At 43.8% G+C, this 13,395-nt stretch overlaps 1 protein-coding gene across 2 annotated transcripts in view; it reads right to left on the bottom strand.

Annotated features, from left to right (window-relative positions):
• ell2 (elongation factor for RNA polymerase II 2) overlaps positions 1–13,395 on the bottom strand; it is a 194,829-nt gene that overhangs the window by 22,856 nt on the left and 158,578 nt on the right. The window contains exons 8-9 of one of the 2 annotated variants that reach the window (XM_085988493.1): positions 10,028–10,586; positions 4,148–4,214 (exon numbers count right to left, since the gene is read on the bottom strand). In XM_085988493.1, coding sequence (XP_085844619.1) covers positions 4,148–4,214; positions 10,028–10,586 — 626 coding nt within the window. The remainder of the gene's footprint in view (positions 1–4,147; positions 4,215–10,027; positions 10,587–13,395) is intronic. The other variant, XM_085988501.1, reaches the window with a different exon arrangement.

Below are 13,395 nucleotides of genomic sequence, written 5' to 3'. Positions count from 1 at the left end.
CACTGCCCCATGACATTCAACGGCATTATCATCGCCGAATCCCCCCATCATCCTGGGAGTCACCACTGACCAGAAACTTAACTGGACCAGCCACATAAATATTGTGGCAACAAGAGCAGGTCAGAGGCTAGGTATTCTGCAGCAAGTGTCTCACCTCCTGACTCCCCAAAGCCTTTCCATCATCTACAAGGCACAAGTAAGGAGTGTGATGGAATACTCTCCACTTGCCTGGATGAGTGCAGCTCCAACAACACTCAAGAAGCTTGACACCATCCAGGACAAAGCAGCCCGCTTGATTGGCACCCCATCCACCACCATAAACATTAATTCCCTCCACCACCGGCATACCATGGCTGCAGTGTTTACCATCTACAAGGTGCACTGCAGCAACTCGCCGATGCGCCTTCGGCAGCACCTCCCAAACCCGCGATCTCTTCCACTTAGAAGGACAAGAGTAGCAGGCACATGGGAACACCACCACCTCCAAGTCACACACCATCCTGACTTAGAAGTATATCGTCGATCCTTTATCGTCACTGGGTCAAAATCTTGTAACTCTCAGCCTAACAGCACTGTGGGAGTACCTTCACCACACGGACTGCAGCGGTGGCTCACCACCACATTCTCAAGGGCAATTAGGGATGGGCAATAAATGCTGGCTTTGCCAGTGACACCCACATCCCATAAACGAATAAAAAAAAGGGCCAATACGATAGATCTGATAATTAAGAAAAGATGGGATAGGCCTGATCAAAGCCGATTGTTCTAGACCCTTCAACTGCTGGAAACAAAGGACCAGAGAGACGAGATTGAATGCAAGAGATTTAGAGCAGAGAACATGAGAAACTTCTTTATAGAGAGTTGTGGTTCTGTGGAATTCACCTCCAGGGTTAGTGATTGAGGCAGAAACTATGCCAACATTCAAGATTAGATTGGATAGGTGGATATAGGAAAAGGGGATGAAGGTATACGGGAACAGGGTGGGCAAATGTGAGTAGTGTATTTGCTCAGGGGAGGATAAACACCTACATGATGTCAATGAGTGGCACGTTTCCATGTTGCAACTTCTATGTATTTCTATGTTCTAATCTGAATCTCTCATACAGATGGGCATGGTTATTCATGCTTCCCTGCATCCATTTATAATATCTCTCTCCTTCCCCCAGAGCATTTACTTGAAGGGTAGCAGTGCATTACAAGCCAGTAATTCAATAGAACAATGATAATCTATGAATATTTATAATCAGAACTCATTACCTCTACTGCAAATGCAGTCAAAGTGAAGATAAATTGTGTTACTGGTACTAAAATATCAAATTTCTGGTTGAGTACAACAAAGTAGCCTATATTACCAGGTAGTTTGCTGGCATGATCATAACCTTTGTGAAAAGGACTTCTGCCAGTATCTTAATCCTGGTTACACTGAGCACCAGTTTCACTTCTGCACAGATTTCAGAAATTTGAGCCAGTTGTATATTTCTTGGAAGCTTTTCAAAATCATACATGTGCACAACCCCAGAATGTGTCTTGCAACACTAAGGAAATCATACAAATCATTTTGCAGTGCATCAGGGGTGTATTAGTCAGCAACAACTTGGCTGGATACTGTTGGGCAAACCTCATGTTGGTTTCTATTCCAGTTTAACCAAGTTTGCAACAAAGATTTAGTTGTTAAATGACATCAGGAATGATGTTTCAAAACATTTCAGGTTAACCAGAGTAGAAGGACACTCGTGAATAATTACTAATATACTTTCAAAACTTCTATATATTAATTGCTCAAAATGAGATAACAGATCAACCATGATCTGACTGAATACCAGAACAGTTTTGAGGGGCTGTACAGCCTACTCCTGTTTCTATGTTCCCAAGTTGTACCCTAGCCACATTATAAAACACAAAAGATGGCTAGGCTTTTTACCACTGTTCTAGTTTTACAGAAGGTTCAAGTAAAGTTGAAACTTGAGTAGTCTTGATAATTCCAGAGAGAATGGTGACTTGCATTCTGTGATGTCACACACAAATAAGCCAATGACATAAGTGGCAACCTTGGTTTAGTGGTAGCACTCTCGCTTTCGAGTCAGTAGGTTGTGGGTTCTAGCCCCACTCCATAGGCCGGAGCACATAATCTAGGCTGACACTTCAATTCAGTACCGAGTGCTACACTGTTAGAAGTGCCGTCTTTCGGATGAGATATTAAACCAAGGCCATGTCTGTCCTCTCGGGTGGAAATACAAAATCCCATTAAAAAAAACTTGCATTTATATAGCGTCTTTAACACAGCAAAACTTCCCATGGCGCTTAAGCGTCATCAATAAAAACATTTTTGATACCGAGCCACAGAAGATGATGATATCAGGGCAGATGACCAAAAGCTTGGTCAAAGAGGTAGGTTTTAAGGAGCATCTTAAGAGAGGGGTGGAGGGGTTTAGGGAGAGAATTCCATAGCTTAGGGCCAAGGTAGCTGAAAGCACAGCTGCCAATGGTGGAGCGGTTACAAATTGGGGATGTGCAAGACGCCAGAATTGGAGAAGCACAGATATCTCAAAGGCTTGTAGGGCTGGAGGTGGTTACAGAAATAGGGAAGAGCAAGGTCATGGAGGGATTTGAAAACAAGGATGAAGATTTTAAAACTGAGGTGTTATCGGACCAGGAGCCATTTTAGATCAGCAAGCACAGGGGTGATGGGTGAATGAAACTTGATGAGAGTTAGGATACGGGCAGCAGAGTTTTGGATGAGCACAAGTTTTCATCGGGTGGAAGATGGGAGGTCAGCCAGGAGAACATTGGAGTAAAGTCTAGGAGGTAACAAAGGCATGGAGGAGGGTTTCAGCATCAGATGAGCTGAGGCGGGGCGGAGTTGGGCGATGTTACGGAGTTGGCAGGCTTGGTGATGGAGTGGATGTGTGGTCGGAAGCTCTTCTTGGGGTCAAACAACACCAAGGTTGCGAACAGTCTGGCTCAACTTCAGACAGTTGAAGGGGATGGAAACAGTGGTCAGGGAATGGATTTTGTGGCGAGGACCAAAGACAATGGCTTCAGTTGAACAAAATTTCTGCTCATCCAATATTGGATGTCGGACAAGCAGTGTGACAAATTTAGAGAGACAGTGGAGGGGTCGAGAGAGATGGAGGTGAGCTAGAGCAGACTATTAGTGTACATGTGGAACCTGATGTGTTTTTGGATGATGTCGCCAAGAGGCAGCATGTATGAGAAATAGAAGGGGGCCAAGGATAGATCCTTGGGGGGTCTCCAGAGGTAACGATACAGAGTGGAAAGAGAAGCTATTGCAGGTGATAAGAAGCCATGGTAATATTCGAAGAGCAGAGGGAACCTCCAAGTGTCCTGGTCAATAAGAGATGATCTGATCATTAATTTCATTTCTGTTTGTGGAACCTTGCTATGTTTCCCTACATTACAACAATGACTATACTTCAAAAGTACTACATTGGTTGTGAAGTGTTTTGTCATGTCCTGAGGTTGCAAAAGGTGCTTTCTTTCTATACAAATGTAGGAGCTAAGCACAAGCAGTTGTTTTACAAAGTCCCATTTCACCTTTTTATTTAAGAAATTATTCAGTACTTATTTTGAATACGGTCATTGAATTAGCATCAATCACCAATTTGTCAAAGCTTTCCACATTTGATGTGTGGAACCATTTCTTCTAATCTTCCCCTTTATGTATTTAGTGCTTGTCTTGATATTATAGTCTCTTGGGTTCAATTTATCTACCAATGAAAATTATATATTTGTTTACCTAATTTTCTCAACCAATTTTTCAAATAGTAATTCATCAAACTTTCTGAAACTTCATGTAAACTACATATAGTGTCCACTTGCCTATACTTTCTCAAAAAAAAAATCAGCCTAGTCAAATATGATCTATCCTTCTGACAAATGAAGGAAAACAGAATAAAGATTTGGGAAACTCTAAAGAAAACTATCAAAAATAAAATGTCAGTACACACTATATAGTGTTTGAAAGTCTAACATTAACAATAATTTTCAATACTTAGTTTTTTTCAACTTAAAGAAATCTGTACTTGAACAAATCAAATAACCACTACCAGTTTATGTAATTCATTTTTTTGGGAGAAGGGAAGGGTGTAAAAGACAAATGCTAAAAATAATAAGCATGTTTACTCACATCAAGTAGTCAGGCTTTTTGGTTGGTAATGTAGGATTGCTGGAACCAGTGCACTTCCTATTCATTCCTGCAAAAGAATAGAGGCTTCTGTATATCTGTTGACATACAGCAGAAGGTACAGAAATAACAGCAAACTTTTGATCTTTGCCACACTGCAGCTAAAACTTGTGGGAAGATTTTAATGCTTTTGCTTCTGCATTAAATTTTTCAATGAAATAATGCACTAGTTTTCAACTCTACAGATTACAAACAGCAGCAGCCATATGGTCAGCTCAGCCACTACCAATAATGGGCCTCGAGTTCGTAACGGCAATAACTGAATTACCCACACAATAGAGGTCAAAGCACTAAGATCTCCACCCAGGGTCAGTCTCCTACTGTTTCCAAATCCTGCAGACAAGGGACCATTCAGGAATTAATTTATTGAAAGCAGCAGATGCGGCTATAATGTTGAAGAATGCAATTTTAGGACCTTTCCCACCCTGTGTGTTGTGGGAATCAAGAATGACAACACAGCACGGTTATTAACTAAAACTAGGTTAGAGTATGCAATTCTCATTCCAACACTGAATTTTCCTTCTGTAGCTGCAAAATCTGAACAGTCTTCAATGATAGCTGCAGCAACATGTGACAGCAAGCCATGCTGCAAATTCTGTGCCTTTTTTGGAACCACACTAAACTTCAAAATTAGTCAATTCAAAATTGTGAATTTTTCAATATTCAAAGCAAATAATACAGAAACTTCAGAGTGGAATATGTTTAATGCTGACATTATTTTGATTACTGGGCCATTAACAATTAACTATTTTAGTCCTGCATTCAGTTGCCCAAATGTTTTCTCTAGCTTTTATTTCAAATACAGCATAGACAATAGTCTAGTATTACAATTTATTGTATTTTTACGAGTTTATAACATTCACACACATTTTAAAGAAGTCTTTGCACATTTTGATTAAACAGCGTTTGTGGGAGGTGTACATAACTTTCCCAATGTGGATTTAAGAGTTAAAGCAACTTATTTTTCATTGATCGCTGGGATTCAGAAAGGTTAGGAAATGTGGGGTCCTGCCTACTAGTATTTCTATTGTTTGAGAACACTGTCCAATTACAATTTACTTTCCTGCATTTTATAAAAAGAAATTAGTGAAAAAACAGCAGAATTTGATCTATAAATATCATTTAATGGTTAAATAGTTAATAATTTAAACTGTCTTGAAGCTGATGAGTATTCAAAATAGTTACAGAAAAAGATTGGTTGATGGCAATAAAGTTCAAGAGGTAGATCAGCTACATTTATGTTTGCTCAAACACACTGATGCTTTGGTCCCCAGGGAAACATTTACTCTCTCCCATCCTAGTTGTTCCCACTGGTATGGCCCCCCCATCTTTGTTCCCTCAGATCCAAGGAATGCAGAGGTGCACAAATGGTTTAACTATCAATTACCATATTTGGCTGGACCACGTCAAGCAGTTTGCTGGCCACTCACATTCCCTTTCTCCCCCAAGCTATCTGAAATTTTAAATGGTTTCCTCTCGGGTATTGTCCCCTCCCTTGTAAAACAGCCATCATTATTAACATAACAAGAAACAAGAGCAGGAGTAGGCCATACGGCCCCTCGAACCTGCTCCGCCATTCAGTAAGATCATGGCTGATCATCGACCTCAACTCCACTTTACCGCCCGATCACCATATCACTTAATTGCCCACGAGTCCAAAAATCAATCTCTGAGCCTTGAATATACTCAATGACTCAGCATCCACAGCCCCTTGGTGTAGAGAATTCCAAAGATTCACAACCCTCCGAGTGAAGATATTCCTCCTCATCTCAGTCTTAAATGGCCGACCCTTTACCCTTAGACTATGCCCCCTGGTTCTAGACTCTCCAGCTAGGGAAAACACACTCTCAACATCTACCCGGTCAATCCCACTTAGCATCTTATATACTACAGCCACTGATTCCCCTTTATCTACCCGTATAAAACCGTGTTGACTCTGCCTAATCATGGACTTTCCCCGTTACCACGTCCTAATAATAGATTTTAGTATTTCTCCTACTACTGATGTCAGGCTAACTGGCCTGCAAGTTCCCAGTTTTCTCTCTCCCTCCTATCTTGAACAGCGGTGTTACATTTGCTACCTTCCAATCCTCAGGGACCGTTCTAGAATCTAGGAAATTCTGGAAGATCAAAACCAATGCATCAACTATCTGTGCAGCCACCTGTTTTAACCCCTAGTCTTTTAGTCCCACAGACATCAACATTTGGGGGTAGCACATTTGGGGTAGCATTGGAAAGGCAGCCGTCTGTCTGGCAGCACGGAGATGGAGTCTCAGTCTGGCTTTATTTTAAGGGCTCCAAGGATCAGAAAGATGATGACAGCATCTGGAAGCATGGTTACAATCTTGGGATTAAAGAGCACTGGAAATGTAATTTAGGGATTTGTGACCACTGTGGTGCTGGTGGGGCAGGCTGGAGTTTTGGAGTGGGGATAGAAATCTGGAGTGTGGGGTCCTGTGGTGGTTCAGAGCACAGAAGTCAGAATCTAGTATTGGGATGCTGTTGCAATCTGGCAGTATGGGAGGAGAGCCCAGGAAAATGGGACCCAGAATGCCCTTGATCACTTCCAGACCATCAGGTATCCCCCTACCCACCACCATGTTCCTGCCTGTTATTTTCTGATCAGATTCATCTGCAACCTCTTGTGCCCTCAGATATCACTCCTGCACCATTTTCCCCATTAGTCAGTTCCTGCCTTAAAGTATTCAAGGGTAAATGTTCCATTTCAACATTCCAGGAGTAGGCCAGATTAAATGGTCAGAAAATCATGTGCTGGGGGTTCTACAATTTTTTGATATGCACTTGCAGTAAACACTAGAAACAGAGAATTTACCTTTTAGTGCAGCGAGTTTGCCAACTTATAGGGTCTTTAGTAAGCATAAATTTAAAATGCTCAGTGGTTTATCTTATAGTTTCCAACTTTCAATATAAAAAAATCCTTAAACTTCAAAAATAGTTTGTTTTTAAACTTAATTTAATTGAAATAAAGGAGCGTAAAAAGGAAATAATCTGTGTTTTGGTTTTAAATGTCAAAAGAAACACTCGCTTTGATATATTGAAAAATTCTGCAAACTTCACATGCTCAAGAATAAAAACTTTAAGGGAAGCATCAAAAGATATCAAAAACAAATCATTGGGTAGATTTAAATCAGGTTATTGTGAAATACACAATTTTTTCATTTTTGTTTCAAATTTGTACACTGATAATTTTACAGGAAACTTTGGTTTATCCGGAGATTAACTGTCCGGAATGCTCGAGCCACCGGCAAAAACCAGGAGCCGTTTAGTTAGTTTTTTTTTTCTTTTCATTGCTTTTCCCCCCCCACCCCCACCCCACCCCCCCCACCAGTCAGGCTCTGCAAGGTCTCGCTGAAGCTGTTGCTAAGCTACAGAGACGCTTGCAAGGTACGGCCGGCTGTTTAGAACCTGTTGCTTAGCAACAGGGTTTGTTGCCAGATACAGAGCTCAAAATCTCTATGTTTCAACATTAGCGCTGGTTTGTCTGGCAGTTTTGATGGGACGGCAACAGCTTGGTCCCGTCGGTGCCGGATAGCACAAAGTTTCCTGTAGTTCGAGAAAGTTGGCAGACCCCACCCCCCAAAAAAAGCACGGAGTGATTACGTTGGTTCACATTCTCCCCCTTTTTTGTTGACCAGTGTGGAGAACTTATCAAACAGCGACTGTGAAACAGAGTTTTGCATTATAGCGGTTTTTACAAGTGCCTTCCATTGTAAATTTTAACAAAAGGTTAGAGAATAATGCTTGCGGGCAGGAAGTGCATGCCACACAAAATTTCTAATACACAGATACCTCAAGAAATGGGGAGGAAGGGAAAGGAGCAAGTACCTCCTGTAACTTTAAGCCTCCACTATAATGGAGTAGTTAATTTTCCAAATCCTAGGATTAGATTAAACATGCTGATGGTAACAGCACTACGAATATAAAACCCATGTCTTTATTAAACCGATTACCATGCTTTGGCTATGCCTTCCAACAGCCAAGTGCACCCAAATCAGCTTTTCACTAAAATAAATCTTGTTTGCTTGCATAAATTAAATAAAAACAAAACCTGAGAAATAAGAGGTAACTTTGAAGCAGATTACTCTTTGCCTCAACCCAGAGCAATGGTTACAACACATGCAGGGATGGGAAAAGGAGTAGAATATAAGGAAGTCATTAAAAACTCACTTTGGCCTCTAGCCAAGCTATTCCAGTACAGCTACAACACTGGCATCTACCCGATCATGTGCAAAATTGCCCAGGTATGTCCTGTCCACAAAAAGCAGGACAAATCCAATCCGGCCAATTACCGCCCCATCAGTTTACTCTCAATCATCAGCAAAATGATGGAAGGTGCTATCAGTTCTATCAAGTGGTACTTACTCACCCATAACCTGCTCATCGATGCTCAGTTTGGGTTCCGCCAGGACCACTCTGCTCCAGACTGCTTTACAGCCTTGGTCCAGACACGGACAAAAGAGCTGAAGTGAGAGTGACTGCCCTTGACATCAAGGCAGCATTTGACAGAGTGTGGTATCAAGGAGCCCTAGCAAAATTGAAATCAATGGGAATCAGGGGGAAAACTCTCCACTGGCTGGAATCATACCTAGCACAAAAGGAGGGTGGTTGTTGGAGGCCAAACATCTCAGCCCCTGGAAATCACTGCAGGAGTTCCTCAGGGCAGTTTCTTAGGCCCAACCATCTTCAGATGCTTCACCAATGGCCTTCCCTCCATCATGGGATCAGAAGTGGGGATGTTTGCTGATGATTGCAGCGTTCAGTTCCATTTGCAACTCCTCAGATAATGAAGCAGTCCGTGCACACATGCAGCAAGACCTGGACAACATTCAGGCTTAGGTCAATAAGTGGCAAGTAGTATTTGGGCCACACAAATGCCAGGCAATGACTATCTCCAACAAGAGAGTCGAACCACCGCCCCTTGACATTCAACAGGATTACCATCGACAAATCCCCCATCAACATCCTGGGGGTCACCCTTGACCAGAAACTTAAGTGGACCAGCCACAAACACTGCGGCTACAAGAGCAGGTCAGAGGAGAGAGTGTCTCACCCGACTCCCCAAAGCCTTTCCACCATCTACAAGGCACAAATAAGGGTGGTGATGGATTACTCTCCACTCACCTGGATGAGTGCAGCTCCAACAACACTCAAGAAGCTCAACACCATCCAAGACAAAGCAGCCTGCTTGATTGGCACCAAGTCCACCACCTTAAACATTCACTCCCTCCACCACCAGCGCACCGTGGCTGCAGTGTGTCCCATCTACAAGATGCACTGCAGCAACTCGCCAAGGTTTCTTCGACAGCACCTCTCAAACCCACAACCTCTACTACCTAGAAAGACAAGGGTTGCAGGTGCATGGGAACACCATCACCTCCAAGTCACAAACCATCCTCACTTGGAAATATATCGCTGTTCCTTCATCGCCGCTGGGTCAAAATCCTGGAACTCCCCAACAGCAGTTTGGCAGTACCTTCACCACACAGACTGCAGCAGTTCAAGGCAGCAGCTCACCACCATCTTCTCAAAGGCAATTAGGGATGGGCAATAAATGCTGGCCTTGCCAGCGATGCCCACAACCCATGAACAAAAAAAACTTGGGACTTAGTTGCTTATGAATACCAGGTCTTCCTCTGCATTCCACGATATGTCCTGGAATAATACCTGCTAATTCATATCTTCTACATGTTTCACAAAATGACATCACATTTACATACATTGCAGACACTTAAGTCATACACAAAACTTTGGTGTTTTCCTCATATTGTGTTTAAGCCAATCATGTCTAACTTCATTGCATACCTGAATCAGAAATGGCATCTTTATCTTTGATGGGTTTTTTTTGTTCCTCAATTTCATTTCTGTATTCTCCGCTATCCTCATCATCATTCTTCTCCTTGCTCTTTTTCTCCTTTTCTCTTTCTTTGTCTTTGTGTTTTTTGGCTTTCTTTTTTGATTTTCCATGAGTAGAACAGTCTTTGCTGAGGACACTTGAGCACTCCAGTTGGTGTGGTGGGCTTTCCACTGTAGTCCTAGAGGTAAGCTTTTCTTGCTGGTCCTCATAACCCTCACCAGTTTGACCAATAGCATCAACTGGCAGATCTTGAGTTCCCCTTCCTTCAGGTGTGCACGGGGAATTGGAGTTAGAATTCACAGTGTGAGCAATAGAAGCTGGAAGTAGCACAGGTGGTGGTGGTGCTGGGGGAGGAGGAGGAGGAGCAACTGGGGCAGCAACAACAGTTTTCTCACTGGAGGGATTTAAATGACCATTAAGGGTTGGCTGCACACGATTGGTAAGGTGAGATATTCTGGGCTTCTTGCTTGCTAGTGGGTCAATGAAATCTGAAGGCAGAGATCGCTTCTGTAAAGACATTGAAGGTAATATTAAGCTCTATTCAATAAGTTTTTGAAAAAATAAATGTTTTCGAAGCTGAGTACTGTACCCACCTTCTTGCAATTAAATCCAGGCTAGTTACCAAGTATCAAGCTAATTTTCTGAAAATTATGCCACAGCATGCACACTATACTGCAATTTTCCTTTACCTGCAGACACAAGTTACACCTACAGCATCAAAATACTATTCGCTGAATGGGTAGTGCAGTGGGCTATTACACTGAACTTTCATGTCTGAGATCTGGGTTTGAATCCAGCCAGGTTGATGGGATAAAAAATCTGCTAGCTACGTCACACTAATGCAATATCTGTTCTTCTGAAATTGAGATTAAAACACATTGCTGGCAGTATAGGACAGAGCCTTAGTCTCCAATACTGACATTGCATACCTGAAGTAGAGAGAGTTTCAATTGCTGATGAACATCTTTAACAACTTGCATTTACATAGCACCTTTAACTTAGTAAAACATCCCAAGGCATTTCACAGGAACAAAAATTGACACTGAGCCACGTAAGGAGATATTAGGACAGGCATGGTCAAAACGTTTTAAGGAGTGTCAAAGGAGGAGAGGTGTGTAGAAAGGTTTAGGGAGGGAATTCCATAGCTTATGGCCCAGACAGTTGAAGGCATGCTGCCAACGGTGGAGCGAAGAAAATCGAGGATGTGCACGAGGCCAGAATTGGAGAAGTGCGGAGATCTTGGAGGGTTGTAAGACTGGAGGAGGTTACAAAGATAGGTAGGGGCGAGGCCGTAGAGGGATTTTAAAACAAGGATGAGAATTTTGAAATTGAGGCGTTGCTGGACCGGGAGCCAATGTAGGTCAGCAAGCACTGGGGTGATGGGTGAATGGGACTTCATGCGAGGTAGGATATGAACAGCAGAGTTTTGGATGAGCTCAAGTTTATGGAGGGTGGAAGGTGGGAGGGCAGCCGAGAGAGCATTGGAATAGTCGAGTCTAGAGGTAACAACGGCATGGATGAGAGTTTTAGTAGCAGATAAACTGGAGCTGAGGCAGAGGCCAGCAATGTTATGGAGGTGGAAGTAGACTGTCTTGGTGATGGAAAGGACATTGGCTGGGGGGCGGTTGACAGCTCAGCTCAGGGTCCAGTAGAACACCAAGATTGCGAACAGTCTGGTTCAACCTCAGACAGTGGCCGGGAGAGGGATGGAGACGGTGGCTAGGGAATGGAGTTTGTGGTGAGCACCTTAAATAATGGCTTTGTCCTTCGAATATAGGAGAAAATTTCTGCTCCCCCAATACTGGGTGTCGGACAAGCAGCGTGACAAATCAGACAGTGGAGGGGTCGAGAGAAGTGGTATGAGGTAGAGCTGGGTGTCATCAATGTACAGGTGGAACCTGATGTGTTTTCAGATGATGTCACCGAGGGACAGCATGTAGATGAGAAGTAGGAGGGGGCCAACGATAGATCATTGGGGGACTCCGGAGGCAACGGTGCAGGAAGAGAAAACATTGCAGGTAATTCTCTGGCTACGATTGGATAGATAGGAATGGAACCAAGCGAGGGTAGTCCCATCCAGCTGGGCAACGGTAGAGGGGCGTTGGAGGAGGATGGTGTAGTCAACCATGTCAAAGGCTGCAGACAGGTCGAGAAGGATGAGCAGGGATAGTTTACCATGGTCATTTTCACATAAAATGTCATTTGTGACTTTGAGAAGTGTCGTTAACGTCTTTTGGCAGGGGTGGCAACCTGATTGGATGGGTCAAAAATGGAGTTGCAGGAAAAGTGGGCTCGGATTTGAGAGGCAACAACACGTTCAAGGACTGGAGGAAAGGGTGGTTGGAGATGTGGCGGTAATTTCTAAGGACAGTGTGGGTTTTTTGAGGAGGGTAGTGATGCTGGCAGATTTGAAGAGGAGGGGGGAAACAGTATCCGAGCAAAGGGAACAGTTAACATTAATCAGCTAGCATGGGAGCCAGGAAGGGTTGTTGAGTGGTCAGCAGTTTGGTGGAAATATGGTCGAGGGAGCAGGAGGTGGGTCTCATGGACAAGATGAGCTCGGAGAGGGCATGAGGGCAGTTAGGAAGGCCTCACCTCCACCTTTGATGCTCCAGTCCCCATTAAAACCATTACTTCCTCTCACCCTGGTCGGGACCACATAAAGCACTAACTGCTCACTATTCCAGAATCATCCTGGAATGCAAAGATAACACCCGGCTTCTTTTCTCTACTGCAAACAGTCTTCTTAAACCAGTCTCCTTTGCCTCCTCCACCCGCTTCTCCAACAAGTGCAAGGAACTCATGGACTTTTGTCACTAAGATTAAGACCATCTGTTCAGCTGCCTCCGCCACTTCCCCCCCTTCCACTAGCCCACCGGGTCAAACTTCCTCCAAGGTTCATCCCCCCCCACCCCACCCCCAAACTCACATCTTTCTCTAGTTTTTCTCCAATCTCCTGTCATGCCCTCGAGCTCACCTTGTCCATGAGACCTACCTCCTGCTCCCTCGACTATATTCCCACTGAACTGCTAACCACCCAACTTCCCTTCCTGGCCCCCATGTTAGCTGATCTTGTTAACTATTCTCTACACCGCCCCCCCGCTCCTGTCCTCCCCCCCACCCCGCTCCAGTCCCCCCCAACCCCCATCCTCCCGCTCTACCCCTCCCCCCCCGCCGCTCCAGTCCTCTCTTCCCCCCCCCCCCCCCGCCTCCCGTTCTCCCCCTACCCCCCGCCTCCACCCTTCAGCTGCAGATGCCCTAAACTCTGGGAATTCCTTCACTAAACTTCACCGCCTCTCTACCTCACTTTCCTCCT

This window comes from Somniosus microcephalus, chromosome 1 (genome assembly GCF_052327205.1).
Source record: "Somniosus microcephalus isolate GS21.2 chromosome 1, FLI_Smic_1.0, whole genome shotgun sequence".
Classification (NCBI taxonomy): domain Eukaryota; kingdom Metazoa; phylum Chordata; class Chondrichthyes; order Squaliformes; family Somniosidae; genus Somniosus; species Somniosus microcephalus.
This window is presented reverse-complemented; position numbering and strand designations above follow the sequence as displayed.